The sequence below is a fragment of the Pleurodeles waltl genome, chromosome 7, assembly GCF_031143425.1.
Source record: "Pleurodeles waltl isolate 20211129_DDA chromosome 7, aPleWal1.hap1.20221129, whole genome shotgun sequence".
In the NCBI taxonomy this organism is placed as follows: domain Eukaryota; kingdom Metazoa; phylum Chordata; class Amphibia; order Caudata; family Salamandridae; genus Pleurodeles; species Pleurodeles waltl.
Window position 1 is genome coordinate 709,351,324 of NC_090446.1, and position 13,710 is coordinate 709,365,033.

Sequence of the window (13,710 nt, forward strand, 5' to 3'; positions counted from 1 at the left end):
TGGTGATACCATTCTAAAGCGTTTGGTGCTTTTTGAATTTCACACCATTTTATGTGAATAAATGAAACTGTGGCTAATCCTGCCTGCACACCAGTTAGATGTAATTGCCTAAAGCAGTGCATGACCACAGAGCTGAAACTCACCCCAGGCACAACTTTGGATGCCCAGAAGAGAGGCAGCATCACAGAAACAAACAGGGAAAAACACGCACAATAACAATATGCACATTTCGGAATGACCAGGATCGTGAGGGATTGTAACATTCATTTATTCTTCTTGTAAATTTTCTGCAAGCAATTGTTAAAGCACAAACATGAGAAGTCAGGTACAGCGACAAAGTAATTAACCTTTAACTAACCTGTGACACTGCCTTACCTTTGGAAGAGTCCTGCAGGACCAGAGTCTCAAGGTTCACCCAATCGGTGTTCAAACGCTTTACCAGCTTGTAGGCGTTCACCGGGTGAGCTAGATAACCTTCTGGATCCAATGTTGACTTTGTGGTGAGCTCTTCAACTTGAGCAGCCCAACTATAGAAAAGAATGATGTGTCTGGCTGAATGAGAGGTTCATTCATTTCATTAGTAAAGCTTTTTCATTCTCCCACTCCTTCAAACTGGATTGCACTGATCATAGCCTTCGTTCTGGCATGATCTTCATTTACTCTGGTCTAGCCAAGAAACTCACTGTCAGGCTCCACTGGCTTCAGGAACAACAACCTTCTACACTGTGCCTTACGGATGACTGAAGCACAACACCGAACCTACTCAGATTACTTTGCCTCTCTGTCAGCCCACTGGAGTAGCTTTTGATCACATGAAACATGGGGGCACAAGGTTTAATAAACTCAAATAATCGTGATCTGATCCTAGGATTCAAACATAACTAAACTTCAGGAAAATCCCCCAAACTGAACATTTCTCATCAGAGATTGTTCAGGGACAGCCATTGTGTTTAAGATAATTGGTCTTGGCTACTCATTCTTCCTGATTGGATATTAACATTTCCTGCCACCAACATTTCTTGTCACCAATTAAGCTGTGCCTCCTACAAAGACCCTTGAGATACCGAAACACAATGCAAATCACTACATAAACGTTCATAATAAATATGTAAATGGTTTCATAAATGTACATTCACCCACATAGCCAGGAATGCAAGATTAATCCAATATCTACCCTGGAAACAGTCTAACATCTCCATGTTGCACCCAACCGACCCGTTGTACAAAATTATATTGTATTACTTAATTAAGCCAGTAAAGAATGTAACTAATATTGCATGAAAACATGTTTGGTTTTGCTTTCAGTTTCGGAGATACCATATTAAATTCACATCTAATAACAATTAACATTTGAAAAACGTGTTGCATTAAGTATGAAGAAATGCTTGTTTTCTACAAAAAGTGTGAAACTTTATACAGAAAAGTATAGCGTTCCGCCCAGCACAATAGGAATGCTTTCTGACTCTTTGCAGTGGTGATCATAATTAAATGCAATATTTTCATTCCACATGCCCCAATTTAATATATTTTACCCGGACACTTGAGCACACAGCTCTAGAAAGCGTGGCTGCACATAGGTGAACTAAAACGAGGTTCGCACCACCACCTCCACCACCTTCCATGAGCAACAAGCCCCAGCGAGTCACACAAAAGGTGCCAATTTTCAAGTTTCACAAGAAGGGTCCGACTTCCGTTATGTTAAAGAATTACTTGCAGGCATAGATGTCGCTTTAAGTGACAGGCTCGGCCTGAGAAAGGTAATCAAAGTTACAGGAATGGCATAATGATAGCTGAATAAAGTTTAAATGGACACTTGGTATAGGGACAAAAGAGAAGCACAGAAGTAGGAGGAGTGGTCGTGGTACTGGGCATGCACGCTAAACATCAGCAAAAGGGCAATACTACAGTTGACACAGGCGCGGAAAGTGGTCAACTCTCCTTTCAAGTCTTGATCCTTTTTCACTCAGTCCGGATCTCATTCCCTCATTTAAAGGTGGTTCTTGGTATCTTTACATTAAGGAGTTGTTCTTGCTCCCATTTCTTCCCTGGAGCTCTTAATACCCTCTGTTCACAACAGCTCTTATCCACTCTCTTTACTTCACTTCTATTGCCGTGCTCCCTGCACTTCGCAAATACTCTCGCACTGAAGTGGTTGTGTTCATCCAACAGGGGAACTTACCAATTCACATTTAATAGTACATCTTCAAAAGCTGAATCCAAAAAGTATGTGGGTGGGGCAGGTGGGCTCTATCCTCAAAGACAAAAGTAGATCTGAAGGGTGCGATCTGCTATGAACATTACTTGCTGGGCCAGGTGCAGTCAAGAGAAGCCTCACCATGGGGTGGGTGGGTGGGTGTCATCCTCTATAAGCACTGGTTACATTTTTTTAAATCCTAAAGTGCTGTTTCGGATTAACCATGCCACCAGGATTCTACAAACTAGGAATGAAAAGAAGTTCAACATAAAAATACTGTTCATTTATCTACTGGAAAATCAAAACGTTCAGGGCTGAATTCAAACGTGTCACTAATAATTAGAAGTCCAAAATGTTGGCTGTGGACTTAAAACAAAAACTTAAAAATAATATTTTTCTGCATGGAACTGTCCTGACACAAACTGTTCGATTTCTAAGGACTTTGATTAGCTGCATTCAGCAAGAAGGCAACACAGTGGTGCAATTCTAGAAAATCTTGAGTTCAACCACATCTGACTTGTAGTCTTTTACCCGACAGTAGGGTGACTGTGTCTTCCAACCTGCCCTGTTTATAATGTCAGGTGCTTTAGCAGTTCCCTTAATGGGACCATCTTCTGTGGCCAGTCGAGTGAATTGTATGTCTCTTATTGACAAGTTGTTTAAGTCTTTAATGTTACTACCTCCAGTCACAACCATGCTGTAACTCCAGGGAGAAGCTGGGTATTTTTGGTGTCTACCACAATACTCAGCTGAGACCTCTACTTTTTTTAATACACTGGTGGACTAATCCAGACTTTTGAGTTCTCATAGACTACATGATAGATCTTCTTTCTGGGGATGGCATGGAATCTGTGCCTTGGTATAAATACATAAGATGCCTGTGTTACAATCTAGACCTTCCTGACATATGCACCCAAACAAATTGATGGCCAGTGATAGATACGTAGTTAATTCTTAATTCTGCAAACGGATTGATACCACAGATCTGATGTCGCTACTATCGATGCCGAGAGGCAATACCTATCTTGCCAATAAGAAACGGAGGGGTTGTGAGCCATATCTGGAAAATATGTACATTTCACTCAGTCAGTCACTTTAGACTAGATAATGATAAGAACACGGACTTGGTCTGGAGCTATAGAGGAATGACATCCTCAAAACTAGCTTGCATTTCTTTACTATCCTGCCCCTCATATGAAAATACTAAAATAAAATAGAATTTCCCACCATTTAAGACTTTAATTGTTAAGATCAGTATAACAGACTTTTGCGTTGACTCAAGTGACTTGTTCCTTTGCAATTTCCACGCTTTTAAATCCTGCTTAATTTTTTTAAATTACAAAGATATGATAAATTTGAATGTTGTGTTAACCACAAGGTTTTTCGTTTCTTGTACGTGTTGTTATTGTTTATATATTGTTGGATTGCTCCAACGGTTTTATGGGTGATTAGCCTACTATACTGAAATTGAAGCCAAAAATATAACACATATCTGTTACATTTATGTCTCAACATTTTAGGAATTTCCTGAATTACCTTTTGATTTTTGAGATTCGTGATTCTTCGGCATTAATATACTCCTTTAAAGAGTGGACTAAGTCTTTTTCCCTGTAAATGAGATCTGTCATTTGACCTGAAACGAAACAAAGTGACACACAAGAAGCAAAAGAATCATAATCTGCTATTAAAAACAAAATAATGTCCAGCTCATTATAGAAATATTTCAATTACACTGGGGCTGTTGACAGTTGTGGAACTGATAAATAATGGCATAAAGTCAAACATTTAGGCTGGATTAGTTCGAGATTATATTGTGTAGTGGCAGTTGCCACTAGGTAGTTATTGTTAGTACCATGTTTCCATAGAAAAAGCATTATTTGACTTGCTTGTATCTGCTGTGCCATTTGACAAATCTTCATGAAAATTTCCCAAAGAAGAGCCTCGGTGATTCTTGTTGCGCACAGAAGATTTCAGGGTGATCCATAAAGCGGGGCCGAGAAAAAGAGGGGGTCAAAGAAGTTGTGTTTCCCATGTTAATTCCCTAAGACCCTTCAGACACAACTACACCCCAAACCCTGACCAGAATTACGCAAAATTTGGCAGAAAACTAGCTTTCGGTATGCAGATTACACCTTCGCTTATTTGCTATAAATCCATTCAGCAGATTATGAGAAAATAAGGCAAATCCAAATTTGTGTATCAGGGGTTGTGAATATATTGCAAATATGTGTGCCTTTTCACAAATACATGTGTGAAAAGTAGTGCTGGAATTGGCTGACTGCAACCTGACTGCAAAGTTACAGCCACCATTTTATTTCACAGGATATGTTTCCCGGGGGGGGGGGGTGAAAATCCTAATTGACAGTAGCATAAGGGGTCAGGATGAAGGAAACCTGACCATAGGGGTGTGATGTAGGTGTGTTTAGGGACAAAATATGGGTTTAAAATAATTTTGCGACAACATGTGCAATATTCACGAAATTTTGCGAATTTTCACAATTTATTCGCAAATGTGAAAATATCTGACAGAAAAACCACAGATTCATTCATACACTAATACATTCACTCATACATGCATGCACTCATGCACCCGCTCACACATCCACTCAGACACTGAAGCACCCACTCAGAACCACTCACACATCCACTTTCAGCCCCATTCAAACACTCAAGCACCCGCTCAACTATCCACTGAGAGAGACAGGCTCTATGGCCAACCTTTGCAGTGCACACCCAAAGGGCGTGTGTGGCACAGGATTGGGTGGTTAAAAGGGCTTGGCTGCAAGACCTGGCTGTAGGCCAGGCCTTTGGCCGTGCGCAGCAGGGGTTCGAATAACATGCAGTAATTACAATTTACATTAAAAAACAGAAATTCACTGAAAAAACAAAGGTTACAGGATTGTTTTAGCAGGGTTTTGAGTCCAATGGTGCAAAACCATAGAAATTCAGCAGTTATAGTTATAGTTCTTTCAAGTAACGATAACTCGCGCCCTAAGGTAACTATAACTCGCGCCTTCGCCATGCACAGCTAATTACGCCACATATATGATTGATGAGATCTTCTATGGCATCTTTGATATTATCACTGCAACATTTGCAATAAAATTATTGATAAGAAAACTGGGCATGCACGAGTTATGGTCACTTGAAAGAACTTTAACTGCTGTAAATTCAGAACCTATTAACTTCTAAGTAACCTTCGTTCTTGTCATATATATAATTATAATAATATATTTATACACACACAGAAACATTTTCTTTGTTTAGCGAACATTCCTCCTCCGCCTTCACTAAAAAGATAACGCACACTCCGGCAATAGACAATGTAAATATTTAATTCCTCAGTTCAACCTCCTAGCACATCAACTGGTAGGGAAACGAAACACAGAGTCTGACTGTAGTTTATATTGGTTAGCCAGTACCATAAAGATTGTGAGGCTCTTGATGCCTTTATAAGTTGCAGGTATAAATCACCTGGAAACAGATTCTCTTCCAATCCACTTGCGAGACCAAAGATTCCAAAGTCTAGGGCTCTGGAACCAAAAAAGTGTTTTGTGCCAATACATGCAAAGCATACAGTAAATACAGTTTGACTTACCTATAGAAGTGAAGAACTCGGCCTGTGTTTGACAGACATAGTTAATGCAGATGAACAGCACAGAGGCTACGCTCCTCTTCATCTTCAGTCAGCCTGAGAACCTGGTCACTACCAAAAACAGGATAATTTACAGTTTCTGGCTAGGAAATCATCATGTGAGAATGCAATAAGTTAATACATATCTGATGAGTTGGCTTTTGCACTTTATACAAAGAACAATGGAATGAATGTTTAACAAGCAATTTTTGTGTCCTGAACTCTTACCCCTTTAGATCGGAGGAAAGGTTACCTATAGGTATTTTGAATTTTAATGGATCAGCGCATTAAAATAATTATTTATTTTCAGTAATGATTCTGTTAGACTTGGCATCCTTGGCATGGTCTCCCTTAACTTTTTGCCTCTGTTTCGCAGGTTGGTGATGTGTGCTTGACTGTCTTTGCTGTTTTTGTTACTCTGGGCACCTTACCACTGCTATCCAGTGCAAAAGTGCTAGTGCTCCCATGTAAAATGTAGGTGTAATTGGATTTCCATGATTGGCATATTTGAATTACTAGTAAGTCCCTAGTACAGTGCACTAGAGGTGCCCACGGCCTGTAAATCAAATGCTACTAGTGGGCCTCCAGCACTGGGTGTGCCACCCACATTAGTAGACCTGTAATCATGGTTCAGACCTGCCACTCAGTCTGTCTGTGTGTGCAGTTTTAAACTGCCAATTTGACTTAACCTTCCCTTTTCTTACATGGAAGACACCCCTAAAGTAGGCCCTAGGTAGCCCCATGGGTTGGGTGCAGTATACGTTTAAGGTGGTATATATACGAATGTGTTTTATATGTCCTGACAGTGAAATACTGCCAAATTCGTTTTTCACTGAGCGAGGCTTATCCCTCTCGTAGGTTAACACGGGGGCGGCCTTTAAATATTATCAAAGCGGAGGTTCCCTTTGTGAGTAGATAGACATGGAGTTTGGGGTCTCTGAACTCACAATTTAGAAATACATCTCTTAGTGAAGTTGGCTTTGAGATTGTGTGTTTGAAAATGCAACTTTTAGAAAGTAGGCATTTTCTTCTTTAAATCATTCTGGGACTCTTCCTGTTTGAAGATTCCCTGCCAGGGTCAGTTTGACAGTGGGGTTGTTTGCACCTCTCTCTAGACAGTGACACAAAGGGAGCTGGGGTGTAGCCTGCATATCCTGATGAGCCATCTGTGCTAGGAGGGAGGGGATGAGTGGTCACTTACACCTGAAAGGGATGTGCCTGCCCTCACACAATGGGTTCTCCAACACCCTGGTGTGTGTCTGGGGCCTAGCCTAGGCAAGGCAGGATCTCACAAACAAGAGAGACTTTCCTTTGAAGTAGGCCTACTTCAAAGGCAGAATGGGGTATAAGAAGAACACCCAAATCCCTGAAAATTAGATCACTTCTGGAATCAAGAGGAACCTCTGCCAAGGAGAAGAGCTGAAGAGCTGAGGAGAAGTGCTGTCCTGCCTGTGACTGTGCTTTGTGGAGCTATCCTGCAGTTTCTGCTTCTGCCTGTGAAAGGGGACAAGGACTGGACTTTGTTGTGCATTCCTGCTTGTGAAGAATCTCCGAGGGCTTGAACTGAGCTTGCCTCCTGTTGTTGGAGTCCCACCATCAAAGACTTCCCCTGCCAGCTCCTGGACTCTCCGCTGAGACTCCTGCCCTGCCAAGTGGTGCCCTATCCAGTTCCTGGACCCTTGAAAGGCGAAGCTGGCAGACAAAGACTGAAAATCCACGCACAGACCGCCATGCAGAGAAATTTGACGCACCTTCTGTGATGCAGCTGGTAAACGACGTGCCGCCGGCTTCGCAGCTAAAATCAACGCTCCACCTCCATTGCGGATGGAAGATCAACGCAACGCGGGTGGAGAAATGGCGTGCAACACCCGCTAATGGAGGCTGATAAAAACGCAAACCCCACACAGTGCGTTTTTTTGATACCGTGCGTTCGGATTTTCAATGCAACATCGCTGGGTGCGGAAAAACAACGCAAAGCCTGCCCGGACCTGAGGTACCTGTCCGGATCGATGCATCGCTCTCTTGTCGGAGATAAGAAACAATGCACATCAACCCAACCGGAGGGGAATTGACGCACGGTCTTGCTTGCGAGTGAGAAATTGACGCATTGCTGGCCTTTTCTGACGCACACTCGCCCGTGCAGTGTTATTTTGACGCTACCCAGGTACTTTTGTACGCTAACGACTTTCTCACTATTTTCTAAAGGATTTAAGACTTTTATTCTTATATCTTGACTTGTGTATGTTGGATTTTTGCCATTGTGGTCTTGTTTTGTTTAGACAAATATCTATTTTTCTAAACCTGTGTTGTGTCATTTTGTAGTGTTTTCACTGAGTTACTGTGTGTGTTGGTACAAATACTTTACATATTGCTTCTGAGGTTAAGCTTACCTGCTTGTGCCAAGCTACCAAGGGGGTGAGCGGGGTTAACTGAGTGTGATTCTCCTTTACCCTGACTAGAGTGAGAGTCCTTGCTTGGACGGGGGTAACCTGACTGCCTACCAGAGACTCCATTTCTAACAGATTCCATAACACTTGACATGACTTTTTGCCACCAATGGTGACACTTTTCTGAATCTGCATTCACAAGAGGACAATTTTTTTTTTACATTGCCTCGATAAAAAATGTGAAGTGTTTTTAAAAGGCAGCAACATAAAGCTTTAGAGGGTTTGAGTTTTCCAGAAAAGTCAAAACTAATGAATTAAATACTAAGACACGAGTGTATAACAAGCATTGGCAAAGCCAACAGGTTTCGCCTCTGCAAAATCTGTTGGCTTTTGACATGTTTTTTTAGGCATGGTACACAGCAATGCTAGCTGCTGTGAGGCATGTCTTAAAGTTAAATAAAAAAGCACTATGATGTGGTCATTGCTGTCTGTCATAGCTCCTTTTTAAAAAACGGTAAGCCATGCTGTACAGCAGCTAGTTCCGCTGTGCAACATGTCTTTAAAAAAAAACATTGACAAAACCAATAGACTGCACAGAGGTGAAACCCATTGGTTTTGCCAAAGCTATTTATGGATACGAGTTGAGAACACTGGGAAGTTGTCCACTTGTAAAGCCTGTGACCACGGAGTGGCTGAAAAATACAACCCGGTCAATGCTGCTACATATTTTCATACACCTCACATAAGCAAAGAGGAGCACAGCGGTGAAAAGAAAAGGACGCTCATGTGCAGTATTCTAAACCTGCAAATGTATCCGTTTTATTTCATTCTGAAAATTCTAATGCTTCAGTGAAAATGTGTAGGAATTGTCCAGATGTATCCTAGCAACCAGTACTAAATGAATACAAGAACTCCAAGTCATTTTTTTGTAAAATAACCAACAGAAACTTGATTTAGACATCCATTTCCTTAGGGAAACAGGGCTTGTGCTCCAACTGCCCAGTCTCATTATCTATTCCCCCAGATCACCGAACCACAACAGAAGGACCTAATACAGTGAAGACCTCAAAGAGGAGGGTTTGCTGGGCATGTTTCCCATGCCAAATGAAGAGGCATGGGAGGAGCAGCTGTAAATGCACCTGGAAACAGAGCAGGACTGATGACAAATGAACCACAAGGAGGTAACATGCATGCGGGTGCTGCACTGTGACTGACTGAAATGAAAGTGCCTAGTTTACGGGTGCAATATTGAGATTTACTACTGTGGACAGATCCAGAGTACGAATGTGATTCTGTCACTGAGGGGAGTAGGAACCTTCAAAAATACATTGCCATGAAACCTGGCTGAAGCCCGCGTCAGCATTAGACCTGACATTGCCACAGCCACAACCCCCCTCCCTCCCAACCACCCCCCACAACATGCTACAAGATTACCAGGAAGGACAGACTGCACAATCCTGGAAGCAAAATCACAATCATCGACAAGAACACCATGACCTACATCACCTCCACAGACACTTTATAGTCCAACTTCCAACACCTGTAGCTCAGGCTTCACGTTGCAGTCAACTTCACCCTAAGTAACACTCATCTGTAGACCACCTGGACCACACATCAACTTCAATGACACCATCACGGATTTTTGTGCACCACTCACCCTCAACACTAGCCTTTACATCCTACTTGGAGACCTGAACTTCCACCTGTAAAACCATGCTGAACCCAACTCAAAAGCACTCACTAAATACCTTGGAAGACTGAGCCTCACCCAAGTCATAAAAAGACCTACCTACCCACATCATCTGACATCTCCTGGACCCCATTTTCACCATTTTTGTCAGCATCCAAGTCGAAAAGCCCAGATCGGTCACCTGTACAGATTATGCTCTCATCAATTTCAGCATCCCCATTCCGGTCCAATGTACATTTACCACTGTCAGATCATCTTGCCGAAAGTGGAGCAGCATCGCTGGCAGGGAACACTGTTATCAACATCTACCTACCGGAAAACATAAACTGCCTCCCCAAAGCCATCAAGATTTTCAACAACTGGATCACTTCCTGCACCAACTCCCTTGCATTCCTCAAACACAGAAATACAACAAGATCTACACCCCATGCCAGTTGGTATACACAGGAACTCACACTGATAAAACACCACTTCAAACAACTAGAGCACAAATGGAGAATGAGCTAGGATAATGAAGACGGGAGCACTTTCAAATTCACCTCGACATGCTATCACCAAATCATCGGGACCACCAAACTCGCCGATCTGGGGGACTGCCATGATGCCAGCAGTAGCAGATGCAAATACATTTCTGTCATTGTGAAGCATTTCACCTCACCAAGGTCTCCTCTGACTCCATCTCCCTCTCACAGAACCTCTGCAACAATCTTAGTTCAACAACAAAATCACTGCCTTTTACAGCAACATCAACCTGCAATAGAACCATACAGACCTGGCCAACTGCCTCTCAATCTTATCAAAAGAACCAATGCTAACCACATGGCCCATCATCACCCCAGCAGAAACCACTGCTACTATGAAGTCTACCCACTCAGGGGCTCCCGTGGACCCCTGCTCCACCACATCTACCTTAGAGAACAGCAACCCATCAGCGCTATGCTTACACCCATTGGAATGCCTCAACCTCTTCCATGGCCTTCCCAGAAACATGGAAACATGCAACTGTCCTCCAAATGCTGAAAAAACTCAACGAGGACCCTTCAACGCTGGCCAACTACAGACCGATTTCCGTGCTATCATTCCCCAGCCAGGTTCTCAGATAAAATCATCAACAGATACTGCACCAAATACTTCATCGACCACCAACTCCTTAACATTACTAAATCAGATTTCAGACCAAAGCACGGAAACTTCCCTCATCACTGTTAAGGATAACATCCACACCACTCTGGCTAGAGGAGACACGGCAGCCCTTATTCTGCTGGACCTCGCCACAGCTTTTGATACGGTCTCTCCCCCCATTATTATACAATGTCTACACGACATCTGGAATCCAAGGACATGCAACCCAATTGATCTGCTCCTTCCTGGCCGGAAGGAGACAGTCAGTTGCCCTGGCACCATACACCTCTGATGCCTGGGACCTGATCTGATGAGGACCCACAAAGAACTTTTGTGATCCTGACCCTCTTCAATACATGCATGAACCCTTTAGCCAGCATCATACGCCCTCTCATAAACAACATCTCTTACGATTATGTCACACAGTTCATTCTCTCCGTCATGGACAAGACACCCAGTACACGGATCAAGTTCAACACCTGCATGATTGAAATCGTCCACGGGATGAAGGCCAACTGTCTGAAGCGGAATACCAACAAGACTGAATCCATGATCATCAGGATGAACACTTTACCGTGGGACTACACATGGTGGCCAACAGAGCTAGGACTGATACCCATCAACTATGCCAGGACCTCGGGATTGTCATCGCCAGCAAACTCGAAATGACCAACCAAGTCAATGCCATCACTGCCTCCTACTTCATATCCTGAAAATGCTGAAGAATATTTTCAAATGGCTCCCAGTCAGCACCTGGAAAACTGTCATACATTTTCTCATCACAAGAAAGCAGCCTCTATGCCAGGATCTCGACCCACCACTCCCTACCCCCGCCCCATGCCGTGGAGGCTGCAGGGGCTAATGTTATGCCAACGACAAGCTGGGAGGGAGAATGTAACAAGCTAGAGCGCACCAAGTGTCCTAAAGATGGGACGCTGACACATCCTGCAAACACCCCTTTGCCGACCTTTATCAAAATTGGGTCTGATCCTTGTTTAACAAAGTGTTAGTAATTGAAATTACAGAGGTGATATCTTTCTAGTCGTAAATTTTCAGGTGCTGTTTTGACTTGTAACTATCCCAACTGTTCTAAGGCTAAACAAGATCAGTGCCCTCAGTATGCATTAATGCATTGGGTATTAAAGGTGCCTCTTTGGCTTCAAATGCAATAATACAACTATGGTGTGTAATAAAAATGATGGGGTTTTTGCACCTAGTGCAGTTTGTATGATATGGCCCCTCTGATGCGACCTCTGCGAGTAGCCAGGCGTTTCAACATGACTGTTCCCGACAGCTGGAGGGCAACAACTTTCATCAGAAACCCTCAGTCCCTCAAATACATCAAGGTGCCTCATGTGCTTGTTGAGACTCTACTGAGCAATGGCCATATTTTCCGTGAAGGGACATTTAGATGTAGTGAAAATGCACCACACTGTGGAAAATATTGTGGAGAAGTATCTCTTCTAAAATACTAATGTAACAGATGATTCATAAATGGCACGTGCTTTTTTTGGATCCAGATTCTTTGGCCATTTGATTATTATATATTTTAATAAACAGAATAGTTTCTTAAATCCTTTGTTTTATATTAGAGTGTGTCTGGTTATATGTTCACAGATTTTATTGAAGCATTAAGTCGCGGGTCGGGCGTTCCATTGTGTGTTACTGTAAACACTCATTCGCCTTTACAAACCTTTGCGATCTAAACGTGTTCCATGAACCCATAGCTGCCAAGTTTCCAGGTCGATGCATGATGCACTGCACCAGTATAGGTTTTCTCTAACTTCTAGAACGGTTTACTCCCTTATAAAAGAAGAATAAAAATCACAGAAGTCAATGAAAAAACTTGGACTTGAACAGCACATCAACGCATGGACCTGGGGAAGCTGGTAGCCGTGCTTAACCAGGCAAGGCAGTGAGACAGTTAACAAGGGTAACGAGCAAAGGCAAAGCTATAACAGAGGCCACATACTTACTAAAAATGCCGGAGTCATTGCTGCGGGAATTGAAACAAACTGTTCAATGGGGCCTGCTTTCCCAAGTGGATAACTCTGAGGAGAGCGGCTTCACGCCATAAAATGCTAATACAGATATAAATATGTATGCACAAACTTGCATAGCTTGTGTTAAGGTATTCTCATACATTTACTTCTCGGTAAACACATAGGGGGTCATTCTGACCCCGGCCGGCGGCGGAAGCCGCCGGCCTGGCTGGGACCGCCAGAATACCGCTGCGCGGTCAAAAGACCGCTGCGGGTATTCTGGGTTTCCCGCTGGGCTGGCGGGCGATCGCCAGAAGGCCGCCCGCCAGCCCAGCAGGAAACACCCTTCCATGAGGATGCCGGCTCCGAATGGAGCAGGCGGATTGGAAGGGGTGCGACGGGTGCAGTTGCACCCGTCGCGATTTTCAGTGTCTGCATGGCAGACACTGAAAATCTTGGTGGGGCCCTGTTACGGGGGCCCCTGCAGTGCCCATGCCATTGGCATGGGCACTGCAGGGGCCCCTAGGGGCCCCACGACACCCCATACCGCCATCCTGTTCCTGGTGGCCAAAACCGCCAGGAACAGGATGGCGGTATGGGGGTCGGAATCCCCAGGGCAGCGGAAAACCGGTGGTACACCGCCAGTTTTCCGTTTCTGACCGCGGCTGTACCGCCGCGGTCAGAATGCCCAAGGGAGCACC

General features: G+C 43.5%; 1 protein-coding gene across 7 annotated transcripts in view; it reads right to left on the minus strand.

Annotated features, from left to right (window-relative positions):
- Positions 1-13,710, minus strand: part of P4HA2 (prolyl 4-hydroxylase subunit alpha 2) — a 229,491-nt gene that overhangs the window by 148,524 nt on the left and 67,257 nt on the right. For all 7 annotated transcript variants that reach the window (XR_011205596.1, XM_069244745.1, XM_069244746.1 and 4 more), the window contains 3 exons: positions 5,793-5,900; positions 3,731-3,827; positions 376-527 (listed from right to left, as the gene is read on the minus strand). Coding sequence is in view for 6 of the 7 variants with exons in the window: in XM_069244745.1 (XP_069100846.1) it covers positions 376-527; positions 3,731-3,827; positions 5,793-5,874 (331 nt within the window). In the remaining variant the exon portion in view is untranslated. The remainder of the gene's footprint in view (positions 1-375; positions 528-3,730; positions 3,828-5,792; positions 5,901-13,710) is intronic.